The 23377-nt window shown below is 46.5% G+C and overlaps 1 protein-coding gene across 7 annotated transcripts in view; it reads right to left on the bottom strand.

The window, feature by feature from the left end:
- CTIF (cap binding complex dependent translation initiation factor) overlaps positions 1–23377 on the bottom strand; it is a 301312-nt gene that overhangs the window by 32711 nt on the left and 245224 nt on the right. For all 7 annotated transcript variants that reach the window (XM_030867887.3, XM_030867891.3, XM_060310534.2 and 4 more), the window contains one exon: positions 4496–4651. In XM_030867887.3, the coding sequence (XP_030723747.1) occupies positions 4496–4651 (156 nt within the window). The remainder of the gene's footprint in view (positions 1–4495; positions 4652–23377) is intronic.

Here is a 23377-nt window from a genome sequence, read left to right as displayed (position 1 = left end):
GGGCTAAGGATTTGAATAGACATTTTTCCAAAGAAGACATACAAATGGCCAACAGGCATATGAAAAGATGCTCAAGGTCACTAATCATCAAGGAAATGCAAATCAAAACCACCCCACACCTGTTAGGAAGGCTATTTTATATCCATATATATATATATATACATATGTAACTACAAAATATTAAAACGTGTTGAGAAATTAGAACTCTTGTACATTGTTGATGGGAATACACAATGGTACAGCTTCAATGGAAAACAGTAGGAAGGTTCCTCAAAAAATTAAAAATAGAACTTCTACAGTATATCATCCAGCAATCCCACTCCTGGGTATTTCTCTAAAAGTACTGAAATCAAGATCTGGAAGAGATATTAGCACTTCCGTGTTCATTGCAACACTATTCACAGCAGCCAAGATGTGGAAATAATCTAAATGTCCACCGAGAGATGAATAGATTTTAAAATGTGATCTATACACAATGGAATACTACTCAGCCTTAAAAAAGAAGGAAATTCGCAAATGGGACAACATGGTTGAATCTGGAAGACATTGTGCCAAGGGAAATAAGCAGTCACAGAAGGACAAATGCTGCATGTTTCCATTTATATGAGGGATCTAAAATAGTCAAATTCATAGAAACAAAGAATAGGATAGGAGTTGCCCGAGGCTGTGGGGAGGAGGAAGTGGGGGGTTGCTAATCACCAGGTATAAAATTTCAGTTACGTCAGATGAATAAATTCTAGAGATCTGCTGTACTATACTGTGCCTACAGATAACGATACTGTACTGTACACTTAAAAAGTTGTTATGAGAGCAGATCTCATGTTATGTGTTCTGACCACAATAAACATTTGAAAACATTAAAAAAAATTCAAAAGAGCTCATGAGGCAAACATGAGCTGTAAACAGTAGGGCGAGGAGACTCACGCGGCTTCTGGTCACCCGTACTACTCCTCACTCACTTGGAAAACCATCTTGGCAGAAACGATTTGCTCTTAAACAGTTAAAGAGCTTGTTGAAGATTATTCTTCTCCATCCCTCGAAGAGGGATCTCTGATTGGCACATGATCTTTATGGCAAAAACAGGATCAATCCCACAAAGATCTATTTGGCTTCCAACACAGAGTAGGCGCTGCGGTATGGACGAGAATAGAATAAGAGCAGCTCCCGCTCTGCTTGTAAGGCAGTGAAGCAGGGTGTTTAGGAGCAGGGACTCGGGCAGTCACGTCTGGATTCCGATGCTGACTCTGCAGCCCGCTAACTGTGTGGCTATGAGCAAGCTGTCTGATCTCTCTGTTCTCTGGAAAATGGGGATGATAATCTTCAGGGTGTTGCCCGAGTTAAAAGACAAGAGAATGCATTAAGTGCTTTGGACAATGCCTTCCACTGTACTGTTATCTATACTAAAAAATCCTCTAAGGTGATGTAAAAAGGATTGGAGCTATAAGGATGGAGTGCACTGCCTCGCTCAGGAGGGAGCTCCTGGTACACTCGGCTGGGGGTGGGGACAGGGGAGGTTCCAGAAGAGGTGGCTTGAGCTGGGCCCGGAAGGAGGTGTTTTAGGGCCAGGAAGAGAGAGACTCCAAGGATGGAGTCCAGGATTTCAAGCTTGAGTGACTGAGAGAGGGTTAATTCAACTAGGTCAGAGTGTGGAAGGAAATGCCCAGGGGCCTCGCTCTAGGGCAGGGCATCTCTCAGAGAGCTGCCTGTCCTCCAGCCTGAAGGGGCTCAGGGGCTAAGCACACGCTCAATCTGGGTAAGCCCCTCATCCACTGAAGGCGGCCTCCATAAGCATGAAGACCCCGAGACTGAGGATTTTGTATCTTTCCCTTAGGTTTGTTGCAAACGAAACTCTTCGCACCAAGATGGCCCGTGGGTTTGTGTTTGACTCGGGGGCATCAAGGAAAGGGGAGCAGGGGAAGCCTTAGGGGGTGGTGCCGAAGCAGAGGGTGGAGTGGGTGTCCCACGACACTGAGAAAGGGCAGCTGGGGAGTCCTGGGGCTGCTGTCTGGCCACAGTGGGGCAGGAAGGCTGGGTCTGGGCCACGTGAAGACACGGAGTGAGCAGGAGGGTTTGGGGCACCGCTGGCACAACCTGTTGGAAGGCTCGAGGCTTGACTTGGGACGTGTCTAGTGGGCAGCCAGAGATGCTGGCCTGGGGATGGTTCAGGAAGCTGGGATGACCTCAGGGCAGGGTGGGCCCTGTACATTTGGGGTCAGCCATCTGCATGGCCCCGGGGGAAGAGCCTAAACTTGTCCAGCACAGAGAAAGGCAGCGGCAGTGATTTTGGCTTCTAGAAACGTCCTAGAGCTGGCTCAACCTGCTTTGGGACGTGGGTCAGGCCTGGGTATGTGTGTATGTGTCATAAGGTACAGGAGGCAGCAGCTGACTCTAAGAGTTCAGGGGTCTCCCCATGTGGCCTCAAGCAGATAGTTTGGAACGCGGGGCGGTGGTTTCCTCTTTTACAAAATGGTGAAAACCACTGATCATTTATTTACCCTTCAAGTTTACGGTGGGCCTGGCGGGGTCTGTGTGAGTTTAATGCAACAAACAAGTGTGCGTCAGGGGAGGCTCCTGATTCCTGGTCTGTGCAGACCTCCCGGCACTTGCCGGACTCACACCAGAAGGTTCGCACTACCTCAGGTGTTGTCAGAAGTGTCCCAGCAGCCAGGGCCAGGGCTCGGCTGTAGCCCTGCTTCCTGCTTGGGGGAGCAGGTGACAGCAACACCAGGAGGTGCCCAGATCACGCAGAGGCAACATGTTGGGGCAATCCAGTTCACCGCCCTAGAACAATGCTGCTCCCTGCCTTCAGGTGGGTGGTCGGGGTGCAGGGCAGCTCAGGCAAGGATGAGAGGACTCCAAGAGGGCTACCTTCAAAGCATCCCAAAGGGGTGCAAAAAGCATAGCCATGGCCCATCTTGGTACTTCTTTCTGAGCTGAGGACACTTTGAGAGTGAACTCAAGTTGGAAGAGGTCATTGTCTGAATCTGAGAAACAAGTCTGAATTCAAGTACATTTGTCAAGAAACATCTCTGGCTACGTGAAGTGGTAGAGGCTGACAGGGCCACCGAGCACCCAGGAGAGGCCTGTGTGCTCTGCTTTCATGCAGATCCACGCAGTCTGGAATGAATGTGCTATTTTCCTATAAATGGATGCTTCAAAAACATTTACAGATGCCCCCTCCTTTCCCTTAAACTGCTCTATTATCTTTCTTTCAGAAACACAAAAGTGTCTCTTGACCGCATACCTCCCCTTTAGCTGACAAGTTGTCTTTCCCTGCGGCCTTTCACAGAAACACTTCTCCAAAAAGGTGTCCACACTCACGCCCCCACCTCCACCGACTCCCCAACGAGGCAAACGTAGCTTCTGTTCTCACTCCACTGACACCGTGGGGCCCCTCCTTGTTGCCAAACCCAGGCCTCTTCTCTGTCCTGGTCCCGCTGATTCCCCAGAGGCTGTTCCTCTTGGGATCGGCATCTTGGGATCAGCTGCTGAGGGTGGGAGGGGACCAACACCTGTGAGGTGTGGGCTGGCCCCACTGGACAAGGGCTGTGATGACTGTGCCCTCCTGGCTTGTTTCCAGCCTCCCGGCCACTCCTTGTCCAGTTCCCCTCCTCCATCTCACCCCACCCCCACCCCCCACCCCTGGGTGACCCCATCCAGTCCCCAGCACCAGATACAGGTCGACACTTCACACAACGCTGAAGCCTGTGTCCCCAGGGATGGCCAACAGGCCACCCAAACTCTTGGTTTTCATCCACACTCTACTTGTTTCTCTTCCAGCTTCCCCGTCCCAGGAAATGGTGCTAGCAGGGTGGTAGATGAGGACCCTACGTCACTTCCTCCCTTCTCTGTATCTCATGTCAGCAAGTCCTGTTGGTTCTAACTCAAAGATATATCTGGAATGCAACTGGTCCTCCCCCTCCTCACTCTCATGACTGGGTTTTGGGCCACCAGCCTCTCACTGGACACACCAATAGCTTCCACATTTGCCCTTCAATTCTACCCCTTGAGAGCCGCCAAGGGTGACCCTCCAAAGTGGGTTATGATACCTGGTAGGGCCATCACCCCACTGACTTCTTGCTTCTTAAAAGTTTCTTTATTATCCTTATTTATTTCTTTATCAGAGGAAATTTAGAAGCAAATAGTTTTTAAAATAAATAATTCAATGGTAAACCAATCCAGTCCAAAGATCTATTCACTCAATATTTTCTGTAGATCTCCCTTCTGTAGGCAGTGTTCTAGAGTATGAATGACTGCAGTCTGAGTTCATAATACTTTCCTTTGGGGGATTATTTCCTTTTACGTAAACTCAATAAATAAAAACCTGGGTAGAGTAAACAAAAGCACCGGGGAGTTCCGTTTCTCTTAACCAAATGATTGATCACTTTAAGTGGTACAAGCCTTGTGGCATTCCTGGCGCATCAGAGATGGAGATGCGCATCGTTAGCAGACAGGGCAGCGCCCACGCTCTCGGGCAGGGCCGGCAGAGACTTACCTCCCTGAGACAGGTGTAGATGGGGCAGACGAGCACGCGGAAGGGCTCGCCCGTGCTGCTGCGCATGGTGCCGAAGACCTCGCACAGGAAGGTGATGAAGCCCAACCAGCGCTCCACATCCTGCTGCTGCAGCTCCTCCCGCACTGTGAAGTCCTTCTGCGGAGGCACAAGAGACCACGTCAGCTGCACAGGAGCTGGGAGGGGCCCGGGCACCGCCCCAGTCTGCCACTCTGCCTACTGGCTAAGGGCTAGGCCTAGGCAACTGGTAAACCCCATGATTTCCATGAGAAGGGCAATGGGTGATCTGTGGCTGGAGCATGAATGCTGAAGACTCACTTGTGGGCAGAAAGACCACCTTGATCTTTAGCCACAGCACCTCTTCTTCAGTGTCCCCAGATTGGGGGGCGCTACAGACTTGCCTCACTGACCCAGATACTGAGGTGGAGGGAATGAGGTAAAGGGGGAGATGACACCTTTCCCAGTCATCACTTCCTCCATTCAACTCCCTGGGGCTAAACTATCTCCTTTGCTAACCTCCAAATCATGTCCCCACAGCAGTGAAGGGTAACCACACACCCAGCAATGGGCATCTGAGGTCCATCTTGGCCCCAGCACTGGGCTAGAGACACAGCTACAACCCGTGCCAGCAAGTGGCCCAGAGCATAGAAGGAAAACTAGAGGCATTCATTCACGCATTCATTCATCCTCCTTAAAAATACCATTGCCCCACTGTGTGCCAGGCACTGCTCTAGGAGGTAAGATAAGACATGTTCATTCATTTTAGTTCATTCAGTTATGAATGAACTAAAAGCCATTGGAGGGTTCCAGGTAAAGGAACTTTGGAGAACTCAGAGGTAGGAGTTATTCCTTTCAACTGGAAATTGGCATCTTGGAAGAGCTAGGATTCTGACCTGAGAACCTGGGGGAATTTCAGGTGGAGCCATGACCACAGGTGAGGCACCAGGAAGGTAACATGGAAGTTTGGGAACCAGGGAGGTCTTAGCCAACCTGTCCCCATTGTAGGTGGGTAGAGGGGAAAATGGGGTCAGGGCTGGGAAAGGAGGTTGGGGCTAGAGTGTGGATAATTGAAACCAGCCAAGGAGTCAGGTTCCATGTGATGGTTGGTAGGGAAGGTTTTGGGGGGTCATTGAAATGCCTTGGTCATACCTGTGCTCTTTTTTTTTGCGGTACGCGGGCCTCTCACTGCTGTGGCCTCTCCCGTTGCGGAGCACAGGCTCCAGACGCGCAGGCTCAGTGGCCATGGCTCACGGGCCCAGCTGCTCCGCGGCATGTGGGATCTTCCCGGACCGGGGCACGAACCTGCGTCCCCTGCATCGGCAGGCGGACTCTCAACCACTGTGCCACCAGGGAAGCCCACCTGTGCTCTTTTGAAGGTTAATATGGCATAGGTGTGGAGACCAGAAAGGAGGCCACTGCAAAGGTCCAGACAGAATGAAATAAAAACCTGAACTCTCTGGCGACTGAAAGATTAGAATCTGTGGTAGATTAGGTTATGTTCAGAAGTTTCTTCCACTTTTCCCCTGGTCTTTGGGTTTGACCTTGTGACTTGCTTTGGCCAGTTCTGATCTTGGTCCTTAAGAGGCCTTAAGTATTTACGCTTACTCTCCTGTGCTGCTTCCATCATTGTGAGAAGGGGTGGCCACCATGGGGTGGCCCAATGGTCCCGGGAGGAGGATGAATTACTTTTCCTGCTGCCCCAGACCCTGCAGAGGGTGCTGTACTGTGGGCCTTGAAGTCATGAAACTTTGGGTAGTTCTATCCTCATTAACTTCTGTTTATCCCACTATATCTTTATGTGGTCAGAGCAGGGGCAGGCATTACCATTCCCATTTTAGAATGGGGGAACTGAGGTACAAGAGCTGAAAAGACTTGACCAAGGTCACCAGTACAAGAACTTGAATGAGAACCTAAGCCCTTCCATTGCTCTCTGCTCTGAGCCAAATGTTCTCAGCCCTGGTTGCTCACTGGAGTCACCTGGAGGAACTCTGAAGCTACTGATGCTTGGACTCCACCCAGAGAGGTTTGTGTCATTGGCCAGGGTGAGGCCAAGACACTGGTATATTTTCAAAGCTCCCCAGGTGACTCCAATGTGCAACCATGGTTGAGAACAACTCTAGACCTTTATAGAGTGCCAGCACGGGTGTTAAAATGGTGCCTCTGGGGCTTCCCTGGTGGCGCAGTGGTTGAGAGTCCGCCTGCCGATGCGGAGGATGCGGGTTCGTGCCCCGGTCTGGGAAGATCCCACATGCCGCGGAGCGGCTGCGCCCGTGAGCCACGGCCGCTGAGCCTGCACGTCCGGAGCCTGTGCTCCGCAACTGAAGAGGCCACACCACTGAGAGGCCCGCGTACCGCAAAAAAAAAAAAAAAAAAAAAAGGTGGCCCTGTATCAGTGCCTGAGACGCCCTTTCTCTGTCTCCCATAAAAATACCCATGAGAGTGGACATAAGCCCCCCAACACCGAGAAGGAAGATTACAGTTCACTGCAGACGCCTTACCATTGACTAAAATGCTGTCGTTGAGAAGTTCTGGGTGTCCAAAGACTCTTGGCCCCTACCCGTAAGACAAGGGTGAGATGGGGAGGGAGCTCGAGCTTGAGCCCTCCCTCTGCCTGCCGCTGGCTCGTGGGCAATGAGCCTGTAACTGTTAACAAGCCCCCGTGCCTGTGCACTACGGCAGCTCCCATCAGTACTGCTCTTATTCTAGTCATTGCAGATTCAGGGCAGAAAGAGGTGAAGTGGTCCCCTGAGTCCTCAGAGGCACAGTGTTCTCAGGCAAAGCCCTCTGGGAAGGAAAAGTCTCAGGGCAATGCAAACCAGGGACTGGAGTTTTTTTAAAAAAATGATTACATCTGATCAAAGAACTACAGCTTGACTCAGTTTCCTCCTGATAATCAGTGGCATTGAGAGAGGATTCTGTTTTGGGCTAGTAGAACTCACTAGAACACTGAAGGTCTGCTGAATATGGGATATTGAATTTGGGATGTGCACACGAAGCCACCAGCTTCAGGTCTGAGGGGAGACTCGACTACTACCTCAGTAGACACTGAGCAACTCTAAGGATGATCTGCACAGCTAACACCAAAACCAAACCCAGCCTTTCTCATTCAAGGGTCAGGGAGGAGCAAAGAACTATGGCATCTGTGGAAAAATCCTGCACCGCAGAACAGGGGAGCATTATCTCGAAGATCTAATGGAAATGCATAACTCTGAACATGTCAACTACAATAAAGCAAAGATAAACAAAAAACCCAACTACAGACATGTGGGATTGTATGTCTGTTAAGAACAACAACATAGATTCTGTGACATGGGATTAGTTAACAAAACCTTAGGTTGAGATGAAGTGTGAGACTGGAAATGGGGATAGGAGAGAACCAAAGGAAGTCAGAAATCCACAGCAAAATGAAATGTGAATTGGAGGCAGTAAAGGATAGAATGGATACTGCAGAAAAAGTGATACATGAGACAGACTTGGAAAATGACTAGCTGAAGACAAAGCCATAGATTAAAAAAAGAAAGAAGAAAAAGGATAGAGAAGACAGAGAGTGGACATGAATTATAGGTTTTCAAAAGGACATCAGAATACACAGAACAAAGGACCCGAGAGAGCAACTTAAAGTTGAAAACAAACAAAACAAAACAACAAAAAAAAGAGCTGACTCTTCAGGCAAAAAGGGTTCACAGTGTTCCAGAGCCCCACTATTTATACTTAGCAGGAGAATTTTCTTTTTTTTAATTTCAAGGAAAAGGAAAAATTCTAAAAACAGCTTTGAAGGAAAAAAAACCCCTAGGTTTCTTACAAAGGAACAAAAATATGGTTGGCCTTATACTTCTATAATTGATGTTAAAATTCAGAGACACTGAAGCAACATCATATGTTTGAGGTGAAAAGGACACACCTAGCTATGAGTGAAAGCAAGACAAAGACATTTTACACAAGCAGATTTTTTAAAAATCCCACCCACATGCTTATCTTTAAAAGAATTGCATGGTGCAGCTGCTATGGAAAATAGTATAGCGATTCCTCAAAAAATTAAAAATTAAATTATCAGTATGATCCAATAGTTCCACTTCTGGGGATATATACAAAAGAACTGAAAGCAGGATCTTGAAGGGATCTTTGCACACCCATGTTCAAAGGAGCACCGTTCATAATAGCCAAGAGGTGAAGTCTACTCAAGTGTCCACTGACAGAGGAATGGATGAACAAAATGTAGTATATGCATGCAATGGAATATTGTTAAATCTTAGAATATTCTGATACATGCTGCAACGTGGGTGAACCCTAAGGACATCATGCTAGGTGAAGTAAACCAGTCGCAAAAAGGACATCAGGATACACAGAACAAAGGGATCGAGAGAATCATCATCGTACTGTATGATTCCACTTATATAGGTATCCAGTGTAGTCAGATTCATAGAAACAGAAAGTAGAATGATGGTCGCCAGAGGCTGAGGAGACAGGGCAATGAGTAGTTGTTTAATGGATTAGAATTTTGGTTTTATAAGATGAAAAAGTTTTGGAGATTGATTACATAACAATGTGACTATACTTAACATGCCTAAACTGTACACTTAGAAAATGGTTGAGATGAGAACTTTATGCTTTTTTAAAACACAATTAAAAATAACTTAAAAATCAAAAACTTTCTTGAATACATGCTCCAGCCAAAAACAATTTACTACTCAACTCTGAGAACATCATGGTGTAGAAGGACCAGAAGTGAAAACTTGAAAGCAGGTAGATTTATGAAGTTAAATCAAAATAAGTAATTATAATTTTGGTTATAAGACTGAGTCAAAATCCAGAAATAATCCTCAAGAGAGAAGATATTTAATAAATAAATGTAATCTGAATAAGAATTTCATAGTAGTAGTAACCTAATAATCCAAGATTAAATTACTTAAGACTGATGAATACTGGTGGGAGAAGGAGAGAAGACTTGTAAGCACACAAAATTTCATAATTTAGACCATAAAGATTCGCAGGTTATTGCTTCTTTCTTAAGTTTGATAAATAGAGAAATAGACATTAAAGTGTGCTTTTAAAAATATTAAAACAAACAAAAAAAATATTAAAACACTAGCAGCCATTAATAGATATAAAAGAGATATGGGAACATATGTATATGTATAACTGATTCACTTTGTTATAAAGCAGAAACTAACACACCATTGTAAAGCAATTATACCCCAATAAAGATGTTAAAAAAAAAAGTAAAACACAAGTAAAATCAAAGTAGTTTTCAAGATAACATTCATTAAGTAAAATAAAAATTATTGATATAGATAAAAATACAATCCATAATAGATAAAAATATACTGTATAGCACAGACTCAAACTACATAAAACAAAAGCTATTAAAACATAAGAAACAAACCTCATTATAAGCTGTGATTCTACTACATATGTCAGAATACAGAAACTGTACAGGTTACATACCTGGACTAAGAATTAAGAACAATTTTAAAAATAGCCAATTACTTGTTTAAAAGGCATTCTCCTAAAGAAAGATGGAAAGAAGATGTAATCAAATATACAATAATAGATTATTTAGGAAATAAAGAGCTGTAAAAACTTGTGTGATGTGGTCAAAGCTATAATGAAAGGTAAATTTATAGTCTTAACTATTTTGGCTATTTAAAAAGGAAGCAAAGGGACTTCCCTGGTGGAACAGTGGTTAAGAATCTGCCTGCCAATGCAGGGGACAGGGGTTCGAGCCCTGGTCTGGGAAGATCCCACATGCCATGGAGCAACTAAGCCCGTGCACCACAACTACTGAGCCTGTGCTCTAGAGCCCGCGAGCCACAACTACTGAGCCCACGCACCACAACTACTGAAGCCTGTGTGCCTAGAGCCCATGCTCCCCAACAAGAGACGCCACCGCAAGGAGAAGCCCGCGCACCGCAACGAACAGTAGCCCCTGCTCGCCGCAACTAGAGAAAGCCCGCACAGCAACGAAGACACAATGCAGCCATAAATAAATAAGTCTATTAAAAAAATAAAAAATAAAAAGGAAGCAAATATAACCTCTAAACTGACTACTGAGTGCTTGAAACATGCCTCTAAAAAACTGAGATGTGCTGTCTGTGTAAAATAGACACTAGTTTTTAAAGACATAGTATGGAAAAAAGAATGTAAAATGTCTAATATTTTAGAAATACTAATTATATGTTGAAATTCTGAATATATCGGGTATAGTGCAATACAATATTAAATTTAAAAGTACATATGTGGGTCATGTTATACTTCTATTGAACAGTGTTAATCTGTATATTCAACTCAAAAAACTTAGAAAACCACCAATAACTAAGGAAATATGTGGAAGGACAAAATACAGAAATTAATTAATTAGAAAATAAAGAAAGGAAATTATATGTAAAAACAAGAAAGCAGAAATAGAAATAAAATTAGAAATATGATGCTCAACATTGCTAATTACTAGAGAAATGCAAATTAAAACTACAATGAGGTATCACCTCACACCAATCAGAATGGCCATCATCAAAAAGTCTACAAATAATACATGCTGGAGAGGGTGTGGAGAAAAAGGAGCCCTCCTACACTGTTGGTGGGAATGTAAATTGGCACATCCACTGTGGAGAACAGTATGGAGGTTCCTTAAAAAACTAAAAATAGAGCTACCATATGATCCAGCATTCCCACTCCTTGGCATATATTTGGAGAAAACTAGATATATGCACCCTAATGTTCATTGCAGCACTATTTACAATAGCCAAGATATGGAAGCAACCTAAATGTCCATCGACAGATGAATGGATAAAGAAGATGTGGTATATTTATACAATGGAATATTACTCAGCCATAAGAAAATGAAATAATGCCATTTGCAGCAACATGGATGGACCTAGAGATTATCATACGAAGTGAAGTAAGCCAGACAGAGAAAGACAAATATCGTATGATATTGCTTATATGTGGAATCTAAAAAAAAAAAAAAATTGATACAAATGAACTTATATACAAAACAGAAATAGACCCACAGACATAAGAAACTTATGGTTACCAAAAAGGAAAGGAGGGGTGGGATAAATTAGGAGTTTGGGATTAACATAAACACACTACTATATACAAAATAGATAACCAACAAGGACCTACTGTGTAACACAGGGAACTATACTCAGTATTTTATAATAACCCATAAGGGACAAGAATCTGAAAAAAAAAATATATGTATAACTGAATCACTTTGTTGTACACCCGAAACTAACACAACATTGTAAATCAACTATACTTCAATAAAAAAAACTGCAATGACTAAAAAAAAAAAAAAAGAAAGAAAAAAATATGAACAATATATGTAAACAGATATGGAGTAGATTAAAAAGCACAATAAAAACTATTTACCATCTGTGATGATGATTTTGGAAAAAATCATGAAATATGTGCTTTTTTAGAAAATAAGTGTCACCGAACTTCACGGAAAAAATAAATTAAAAGCCAGAAAAGATAGAAAATCATAAAATGAAAAGTTCTGAATTACATACTATAAGGAGGTCTCTAAACTTCTGACTCTTCTAGGTAAGTTGATTCACACTTTCCAAAAATTAGATATCTGCTCTGCTATGTAAACTGGTCCAGAACACAGAAAAAATAAGCTTCTCCTGTTCCTTATTACCAAAATCTCATAATGATAGTAAATTACAAATAAGGAAGTCTATGGGCTAATCTTTCTAATGTGAGTAGACATAAAAGTCCCAAATGAAATACTAACAGATACATTATAACCAAGTAGACTTTATCCCAGAAAGGCAAGGAGGATATAGTATCAGTACATCTATAAACATAATATCAATAGGCCTGATTAAAAAACAGCAGCGACATTCATGACCCTTGGAAGGAAAGAGGTACAATGATTGGATAAGATTATATATGTGAAAACCCCAAGAGAACTCTCTAATAAAGGTCAGAATTAACAAGAGAGTTTAGTAACTAATTAATAGTATTTAGGTGTAAACTTAATATACAAAAATCAACAGCTTTTTTATGACAGAATTAACCAGTGAGACATTTTAATGCACAAAAGCTCATTTAATAAGCAATAAAAGTTCTTAAATGACATTATTAAGAAATGTGCGATTTCTATGAAGAAAATTGCAAAACTGAACAGAGAAATTTAAGAGAAAGCCTTAAACAAGCGAAGAAACACATAATATTCCTTAATGGGTAGACAGCACTGAAAAGATGGTAATTTTCCTTGAAATAATTCACAAGTTTAACACCAATTTGTATGCCATATTCCAACGGGAATGTTTTGGAGGGAAAGGGGAAATGGAGACTTGAAAAAAACATCCTAAAAGTAATTTGAAAGAATAATAGGGAAACAGCTAAAAACAAAATAGAACAAAATTGGAAAGAGTTATATTACTTTCACCTATCCGAAAGCTTTAATAATTAAAAGGGTGTGGAACTGACATAAGAATGAATAGCTAGATCAGATAGCCTAGAAACAAATTTGGCATCCATAAGGGTTTATCACATGGCCCCTAGAGAACCACAAATCAGTAGCAAAGGAAGCATTATTCACTCAAGCAATGATGCAGGAACAGCTGTCTACGTCGGGGTGGGTGTGGGGTGGAGTGGATAATTTAGAGTCTCCTTTCACACTGGCCCCTAAAATGAATTCCAGATGAAATAAAGAGGTAAATGTTAAAGAAAGAAAAAAAAAAAAAAGGACAAACCATAAGAACTTGAAGAAAATTAAAGTATTTATCGAATTTCTGGATGGAGAAGGGCCTTCTAAATTAAAACAAGAGGAATGCATCAAAAATCGAAATATTATAAACACACTTAGAAGGCGATGGATACACCAGGAAAAATACCTGCAATCAATGTGACAAAAGGTAACGGTCTTAATATTTAAGTAGCTTGTTCAAATTGATATTAAAAGTACTAAATCCCTCATGGACAAAACGAGAAAGGGCATTAAAAGATAATTCATATGTGAAAACATAAATTACTGACAAATATATAAAAAGAAATTAAATCTCAGTAGCTATCAAAAGAATGAAAATATCATTTTTTTCCACCTTCTATGTTAACAAAGCTTAAAAACCAGTAACTGGGCTTCCCTGGTGGCGCAGTGGTTGAGAGTCCGCCTGCCGATGCAGAGGACACGGGCTCATGCCCTGGTCCGGGAAGATCCCACATGCCGCGGAGCGGCTGGGCCCGTGAGCCATGGCCGCTGAGCCTGCGCATCCGGAGCCTGTGCTCCACGACGGGAGAGGCCACAACAGTGAGAGGCCCGCATACAGCAAAAAAACCCACAAAAAACGCCCCCAGTAACTGTCACTGCTGGTAAAGATGAAGTAAGATAGGCACTCTCATAATATGGGCCATGTAAACTGGTATCACTTTCCTGAAAAAAATCTTAAAATAAGCCTTTGGGGACTTCCCTGGTGGCGCAGTGGTTAAGAATCCATCTGCCAATGCAGGGGACACGGGTTGGAGCCCTGGCCCGGGAAGATCCTACATGCTGCGGAGCAACTAAGCCCGTGTGCCACAACTACTGAGCCTGCGCTCTAGAGCCCGCAAGCCACAACTACTGGGTCCATGTGCCACAACTACTGAAGCCCGTGCGCCTAGAGCCTGTGCTCCGCAACAAGAGAAGCCACCGCAATGAGAAGCCCACTCACCACAACGAAGAGTAGCCCCCGCTCGCCACAACTAGAGAAAGCCCGTGCGCAGCAACGAAGACCCAATGCAGCCAAAAAAAAAGCCTTTCAAGTGTTCTTATTGTTTGATCCAGTAATTGCACTTCTGGATAATTATCATAAGGAAATAATTTAAAATAACAGGAAAAATAAGCTTAATACACACAAAAATTCAAAAACTTAAGCATCCAACAATAGGGGAATGATTAAGTAAATGATGATTCATGGACCCATTAAAAATACGTTTATGAGAAGTTTATAACAGCTTGGGAAAATGGCTGTGTAATGCTAAGTGAGAAAAACAAATGCAGGGACTTCCCTGATGGCGCAGTGGTTAAGAATCTGCCTGCCAATGCAGGGGACACGGGTTTGTGCCCTGGTCCGGGAAGATCCCACATGCCACGGAGCAACTAAGCCTGTGCTCCACAACTACTGAGCCTGCGTTCTAGAGCCCATGAGCCACAACTACCGAGCCCGCGTGCCACAACTACTGAAGCCTGTGCACCTAGAGCCCGTGCTCCGCAACAAGAGAAGCCACCACAATGAGAAGCCCGCGTACCACAACGAAGAGTAGACCCCGCTCACTGCAACTAGAGAAAGCCCGAGCGCAGCAAAGAAGACCCAATACAGCCAAAAATAAATAAATAAATAAATATTTTAAAAAAAGAGAAAAGGAAAAGCAAACTTGCAAATATTATATAATCTCGCCCATGAATAAAAACAATTTTTTTAATATAAGGAAAAAGATGAGAAATATCCAAAGTGTTAACAGTAGTTGTTTCTCAATAGTGGAATTATGGATGACCTTTATTTCTTACACTTTATTATTTTCTGAATTTCCCCACTTTTCTGAGAACGTTTAGTTTTATAGTCAGAAAAACAGTTACTTAAAAAGAAACTGGCAGATCGTGACCCTTTTCCTTGATTTTTTTGATTAGGACATCGAAACTCTTGGAGTGACCTGCCAGCTAGTGGTGATTCTCACTACCAGGGTGGGGAAGTGGGCTGTGAACTTGCCCAGCCCAGAGGCCACCAAAAGCCAGCCTATGTGTCTCTTCTGGGCGCATACGTTGTAGGTTGCCAACTTCTCCCCTGGAACAAGGAGCTCTTTTTTGCCAACTGAAACCAGCCATCCCCTGGGTCTCCAGCTCTGCCTTCAACCTCAGCCTTTCGCGTCCAGAACCAGCAAGGGGCCTCAGATTGGTGGCAGCCATTTCAAAGACTGGTATTTGGCTCGAGGTTCTCATCTGACTGGCAGGCTCCCTCCCAGCAACCCCTAGTGCCTTCCCCCAAACTTTAAGGCTACCATTTAAGCCTCGTTTCCTGCCTAAAACTATTTATTGACGTACTGCTATTTCCTGCACCGGCCACATCAATAAGCCCTGAAAGCCATTCAGTGTCTCAGGTTTCTCAAGGCATTCTGGGAAATTCTTTCCTGCTCTGTATAACCACATGAACTCTGGCATGATAGAGTCCTGTGGTCAAGCCAAAAACAGCTGCATACAGGCAAAGGGGGAACCCCCCCACCGGGCGGCCAGCGGCTGCAGCAGGGAGATGGTGCCCTGAGAGACGGAAGGCATTAGGGCACAAGGATCTTAGTGTATTCTGAAGCTTCCTGAGGTAGATGGCAGCCCCACCAATCCCTGCAAACTCACCATCATTTCCTTCTCCTAAAACAAATGACCAAGGGAAATTTGCCCATCCACATTCTACATCCCTGGTGACTCTGGTTTGTTTCTGTGCAGAGAGGTAGCTGCTGCTGCGATGTCCCCAGTGCGGAGGAGAAAGTGCCCTTTTATTTACTGCTGGCAGGAAGTTTCTTTTTCCTTGAGAAGTCACGAGGAAACATGAGAGGGGTGGGTCCTGGGAGCTGGTGACAGCCCACCAGCAATGAGTTGATCCCAGTCCTTCCCCCAGGCCATTGGTTGGAGGGCTTAAAAAGAGTATTTGCCAGAATTCTTTACACTGGCAAGAGGATGGTTGTTTTCAAATAGAAGGTACTCTGTTTTTTATTCGGCGCAAACTTTCCCTTCCATCAGGTTTTTGCTCCCATGTTGGCTCCTCAGGGGGGCCTCCGCTGACTGCCTCTCTAAGATAGCAGCCCCCAGGGCTTATTGTCTGGCCCTGCTCTATTTTCCTCCTAGCCCTTATCATCTGTATCAGGTCCTGTATTTGTTGATGATCTGACCCTTCACTAGAAAGAAAGTTTCACTAGGTCTGGAGTCTTGTTGTCTTATCCATTGCCACGTCCCCTAGAATGGTACCTGGCTCATAGCAGGCATTTGGTGAACATGTGGGTAAAGATTCCATGCTAAGTGATCAGACAGCTCTTCTTTCAGAGGCCAACCTGTTCAGAGGGAACAGGCTGCCACCATTCTTTTCTTTTCTTTTTTTCTTTCCTGAGTTCTTTTTTTTTTTAATACATCTTTATTGGAGTATAATTGCTTTACAATGTTGTATTAGTTTCTGCCGTACAACAAAGTGAATAAGCTATATGCACACACATATCCCCATATCCCCTCCCTCTTGAGCCTCCCTCCCACCCTCCCTATCCCACCCCTCTAGGTGGTCACGAAGCACCGAGCTGATCTCCCCAGCAGCCTCCCACCAGCCATCCATTTTACATTTGGTAGTGCATGTATGTCAACGCTACTCTCTCACTACGTCCCAGCCTCCCCTTCCCCCGTGTCCTCAAGTCTGTTTTTAACATCTGCATCTTTATTCCTGCCCTGCCACTAGGTTCATCAGTACCATTTTTCTAGATTCTATATATATGTATTAGCATATGGTATTTGTTTTCCTCTTTCTGACTTACTTCACTCTGTATGAACAGACTCTAGGTCCATCCACCTCACTACAAATAACTCAATTTCATTTCTTTTTACGGCTGAGTAATATTCCATTGTGTATATGTGCCACATCTTCTTTATCCATTCGTCTGTCGATGGACACTTAGGTTGTTTCCATGTCCTGGCTATTGTAAATAGTGCTGCAATGAACATTGTGGTACACGTAACTTTTTGAATTATGGTTTTCTCCAAGTATATGCCCAGTAGTGGGATTGCTGGGTCATATGGTAGTTCTATTTTTAGTTTTTTAAGGAATCTTCATACTGTTCTCCATAGTGGCTGTATCAATTTACATTCCCACCAACAGTGCAAAGACGCTCAACATCACTAATCATTAGAGAAATGCAAATCAAAACCACAATGAGGTATCACCTCACACCAGTCAGAATGGCCATCATCAAAAAATCTAGAAACAATAAATGCTGGAGAGGGCGTGGAGAAAAGGAACCCTCCTACCGTTCTTTTCTTAATTCAAGACTTGAGAGGACAGAGCCAGTACGTTTGCCAGGATCCACCTTTTCTTTCATTTGTGGCTGTTATTTCACTCCCCAGACGTATTCTTCCCAACTGCTCTGTGCCAGTCTGGTCCAGTCCATCTCGTAGTATTTGTTTCACTTTTGAGGGTAACATTTTTGTCACAGGGTGAGGTTTCTTTGCTTATTTGGGGCTTTTTTCCCCCCTTTCAAGGTTGCGTCAAGTAAGCCCATGCCATTCTGTAGAGTCGCCCTTTGCGCCGGGGTCACCTGTGGTTTTCACCTGGCTACTCCCCCGCCTTGGGCCTCCCCTTCAGTCACCTGGCCCCTTAGTGCTGCTTGCTACAGCCATCGAAGCCCACCTGCACACTCCCCTCCTCACTTCCCCCTCCCTCCTCTGTCCTCCTCTTTCAGCCCAGGGCCTGCTTGCCTGCCCCCAGTGGGTAGAAATAGGCCCTGGGTAGTTCCTGGGAAGTTCCTGTCCTGTTCAGTCATTATCATTTGGGGGGACCCCAGGGCAGAAGCTTCCACCTCACAGAAGGTGATATGGTCCTTTCTTGGCACCTGGTCACAGGGGCAGAGGCAGGGGCGCTCCCAGGCTGATGACTGGTCTGGACGGGAAACTGCAGACACTACGGCAGATCGATCTGCCCTGGCCTGAGAGAGAACCCCGAATGTGCCATTTCCTGTCCTTTCCTGGGACCTTTGGGCTCCATGAGACACCTCTGTACCCTTATGAAAGAAGGATTCAGGGATGTGAAGCTACCGTAAGTTAGTTTCTGTGACTTAGGACCAAAAAGAACTGATCAGAATGACAGTTGGCCCCTCCTCTGTGAGGGAAGAGTGGCTCCCAGCCAGGGGATGAAATGGGGCCGAGTGGGAGAGGAGGGTGGGCTGAGGCTGGGTGGGCATCCTTCCAGCAGAGCCTGGCATCAGGAGAGGAGGAGCGGGGAGAATGGGCTAGCTGGCCGGCACCTGTGTCTTGGACGGTCCTCCCTGGGTGGCAGCCCACGCCCTGCCTTTCGCACACGCACTTGGGGCAGCATGACGGAAGGATCGCCCAAGTCTTGGCATCACTCTGACTGGGTCAGACAGACCTCCTTGGCTTCAAAGAGTGACGTGTGCAATGGATGTGGCACACACAGTAGGTGTTTAACAAGTGGCAGAGAGACCTCCTGGTTATCGTAGCCTGAGTCATTCTGTCTACCAAAGCTGGCCCCAGACCTGGCCACCCTCTCCTTCTGGCAGGCTGTGTGTGCGGCCCCAGCCAGGGGGTGTATGGCCAGGCTGCACTCACAGCTGGCCATCACGGCCACATCTGTGTGGCCACAGCTGCCAGTCTTGGCTCAGTCCTGCTGGGCCCTGAGGCCTGGCCCTGGGGATTCAGCTGTACCTCTACTCTGGAACAGTGGGACTCTGACCTGCAGGTCACTTTGGCTTGGGCAATAGTTTGCAGCAGGCCTGCATCTTGTCTGCAGAAAGAAGGCACCCCAGAGGCCGGTGTGAGGATGAGACTACAGCTTCCGCCCTGGGACTGGTTCCTACTTTGGGTTCTGATGTCTACTGGGCCCTGCCTTTGGGCATGTCCTTACCCTTCGCACTCCAGGCTGGACCTTTCCCTGAGTAGCCTTGACCTCCACAGGCCACGGCCCAGACACCCAACCATATGATGCCAAAGCCCTTATCACTCCACTGCTTCCCTCTGTTCTGCCCCCAGACACTGTTAGATGGCATTCTTGGCTGGACAAACCCTCTCCAACTAGTTAGAGCACACAGGGCCTGAACTGGTTTATGTGGCAGGGGTGGAAGGGCGTGGTCCCCAAGAACATAGCTGGTCCACGGGGCTCAAACAATGACAGAGCTGGTCCTCCCTGCTCTTGCTTCTGCCTGTCTTAGCTTCGTGCATGTTGACCACTTTGTCTCCTGCCTGGGTCTCCCTTTGCAATGGCAAAGATGGCCACCAGTAGCTCCCAGTCTCTATCATGACCCCTCTTTCCTGTGTCCAACCCGCAAATCTCAGGGAAGGATTCTGATTGGCCCTGCTCGTCAGATGACCATCACTCAGACCAATCGCTGTGGATGTGGAGACGGGGTTCCCTGATTTGCCAGACCCAAGTCACGTGGCCAACTCTGTGGCTGGGCAAGGTGGGGCCCTGTGACAGATCCCCAGACCACAGACAGACAACAGCCGCCTACTGCAAACATAGACCCTGGCCTGGAACCATGAGCATGGCCGTCACCAGTGCCTGAAACTCTCCTGAGCATCAAGTCAAATTCCCCATGTGCTGGTTGTGACTGCTGCCCTTTGAGTCCCACCCAAAAGTAAAGAGAGAGTAACATTATTGGGATAATCTTGAATCTGTTCTAGTAAACACACATGAACGTCATGCCCCAAATGCTGGCCCTTTATTATCATTAATAAACAAAGCACTGGAGACTTTCTCTGTGACTGACGGACACCGAGGCTGAGAATGCGTTCTCCCTGGCATTTGGCTCCAGGTGAAGGGAATACACTGTGGCTGGGAACTGCCATCAGCCACTTCCAGTTTAATCTAGAATATTCTGGAGACATTTTTCAAGCTTCCCAGGTTGTGAGCAAAATCTGGGTTGGCAAAATCAGGTCAGGTAGGCTCAGCTCTGCTGATCCGTAGGAGGCGCGGGGTAGTGGGGCTGGGGTGCAGTGAAAAGAAGCTGAGAAGCTGGGCTGATTCAGTGGGAATTCTGTCTCGCACTTATGCAGGCATGAAGCCTCATTCTCAGGCGAGGGGGAGCCAGCACCTGCTGTGGCTGTGGCCTTGAAATGCCCTCAAAAGAGGCTGGAAGGAAAACTCTGAGCAGGAAGAGAAGGCCGGACTGCCTGACAGGACTACAGGTGGATGGGCAGGAATGCCTGCAAGCAGGGTGTCACAGGGTTCACCTGGCCTCAGGAAGACACCTCCAGGTACCACTTCCCGGGTACGGGTGAGTCAGAGCGCTTAAGTCCACAGACCTAGGGCAGCCCTCGGTAACCAGACACTCAGCAGACTCTTCAGTGCTGGCGCCCTGGCCTCCCCTGGCCTCGTCCATTTGCGTCCATTGCGGCCTGATGTTGTTCTAATAGTACCACCATACATTTACATAACACTTTTCTTTCCCAAGCACTTCCCACAAACATTGCCACCTCTGCCCTACACAGCATCTTACGCGGGAGGAAGAGATCCTGGGATCTGATCATCCTTCCAAGGCTGGTAGGGCTGGAACCCGGGTCTCTAGTTCTGCTTCTGCTGTTCTTTCCCCCCCAAAGGCATCCTGTGTGAAAAGACCCACTTGTACATAGGACAGCTGCCTGCCTCTGCCCTGCACTTCCCTGCAGGTCCCCCCGGATGACAGGGCCCAGCTGTTGACTCTGCAGAACTGGGATTCCTCCCCGCCCGGCTGCTGTCCTGCCCAGAGAGTGGCCATGGGCTTGGAGGCAGGTATGCACCAGGGTCTGGCCGCGGCCCAGGTAGGTCTCATCCGTTATGCAGAGCTCTGTGTGGAGAGGGTGGGGAGTGGGCTGGGGGCATGCTCACCAAGGCCTCAGCTTGAGGAACTGCAAAATAAAGGGCAACGAGTCTAGTTTGGGCAGGGCACCGTGTGACTATCAGGCCGGTCTGTGAAAAATCTGCCTCAGTGTCCTCATCTGTCAAATGGAAAGAGACTATGTGACCTGCACGGGGTCAATGGGGTGATGGAGTGATGAAACAGATGTGAAAACCCAGGGGAAAAGCCGTGAGTCCCCTAAATAGAACAGGGCAATGCCCACAGCCTGAAATTTGAGAAACTAGGCACACAGGGGACACATGTTTTGTCCAGGGTTTTCTGTGGGAGGAAAGTGGGAGCTGGGGCCAGAGCCCAGCTTATCAGCTTTCTGGAGATTCCTAGAGTCTGCTCCCAGAGTTTCTGCCCAGACCAGGTTCTACCCGAAGAGTCAGGCCACCTCGTCCGGGCAGAAACGCTGTCCGGGATCCCACTGTTCAGTGCCAGGCCCACAGGCCACGCTCTGGAAGCAACTGGAAGCTGAAGACTTGTGAAATCCTGCTTTCAGTGAGAAGCCACATTACTTCTGAAACTGTCTGGAAGGCTAGCGATAAAAACAGATGATCACACAGGCATTATTACACTATTTATAGAATTCGAGAAAACCCCTTGAATTGCTCACGAAAAGATTTGGCCTATAATGGGGATTCCAGAATGACTCAGCCTGAAGCCCAAATCCACCCGCGACTTTGAACTTGGCCACAGATGAAGTCTTCGAAAGTCACATTAACATTTACGGGGCATTATCCCTCAGGGAAGCTGTGATGGTTGGGGGGGCACACATCTTTTATCAATCTGTATCCCAAAATGTTTACCAGACGACAGTTAAGCAACAGCTATAGGTGGGGCACGCAGCGAGAGCTGGGGCAGAGGAGAAGGCCTTGAGGTGCAGTGGGCTCAGGGAAGGCCAAAATTTGCATCTGTGAAAGGGGGATCCTGGCTCCTGCCCTACCTCTGGAGACTGTATGGAGATACGGATGTGGAAGCGATCGTCATGCCTGGTATCTTTTGCAAAGATGTGGATGGAAGCTGTTGGATGGAAGCTGTTTGCATCGGGCTCTGTCTGAACAGGCCCACTGTTGCAACATGCCATTCCCTTTGGTCCTACCCATCTGGACTTGATGTCTGCTCTGTGCTCAGCGCTGCAGGGGTCGGGGTGGCCCCAAAGGAAGCACTCAGGCTCTCTCGATGAGCCGAGAGCTCCAGGCCGCAGACCAGATGGGGCCTCATGTGTTCCAAGGAGCCTCGGGCCAACTCTGGGGGTGGGTGACGGGGGTTGGGTGGGCAGGCTCTGAATGCCTTGGTTTCAGGCAGAGCCCCTCCACTGGATCTGTTTCACATGGTGGAGGATATGCCCGAAATCGAGTTTGGAAAAAATAACTCTGCTGCTAAAAATGTTTGAAAACCACTGGTGTGTCAAGAGTACGCACCATGGCCTCTAAGCCAGACAGGCCTGGATCATCAGACTCCTACCCGGCCCTCAGACCTCGGCAAACCCCAAGACCTCCCACAGTCTCACATTCTCCAAGCGGGAAAGGGTAACAGGGCTAGACACAGCAAGAATGAAAACTGCCTGGCCAGGGAGAGACTCAGTGGGTGACGGGCCCTTCCTCGCTTCCTTGGCCTTCCCCAGTTAGGGCCCAAGGACCTCCATGGCAGGTGTGATCTGTCTGAATTCCCACCCCTTGGCCACCCTAGAAAGGGAAGTTTCCTAGGGAAAATGGTAGATGCTAAGATGGGAAGCTCATCCTGCCCTTATTCATGTTTCCATTCATTTTAAGGTGGATGGAGGGAAGGAATGATTCCTTATCAATACGGGATCCAACATGACCCAAGACAGAAGAGGGACCTCTGAGACCAGAAGGGGTATGTTATCCTTACTAAGAAATCATCTAGTGGGAAGACCAGAAGACTTGCCATTTTGGGGCTATGTGTCTTTGGGCAAGTTATTCACCTCATTGGGCCTCAGTTTGGTCATCCTCAAAATGAAGCCAAGTATACTTGACCATCAGGCCCCTGAGTGGTGGTGAAGATTGAATAAGGCAATGGACATGCAATCACCTGGTGAGCTGAGAGTGCTCTACAAGACTGGGTGGTTGGTCCTCATGGATGGACCAGCAATGGTCCACCAGCCCCTTAAAGTCCATCTTGGTCCTGACCTTGCACAAGGTAGTTGGCTCAACAGACCCTTCCCGAATTGATGCACGTGATCAAGAGCTGCTGGCCACCATGGTCACTTCCCCACCTGTGGTCTTGCTGACCAGGCGCCTCCTGTCAAGCCACACGCTGGATGGTGGAGGAGGCGCC

The sequence above is a fragment of the Globicephala melas genome, chromosome 13 (genome assembly GCF_963455315.2).
Source record: "Globicephala melas chromosome 13, mGloMel1.2, whole genome shotgun sequence".
NCBI lineage: Eukaryota > Metazoa > Chordata > Mammalia > Artiodactyla > Delphinidae > Globicephala > Globicephala melas.
The sequence above is the reverse complement of the archived record's forward strand: the minus strand, read 5'-3'. Positions and strand labels throughout refer to the sequence as shown.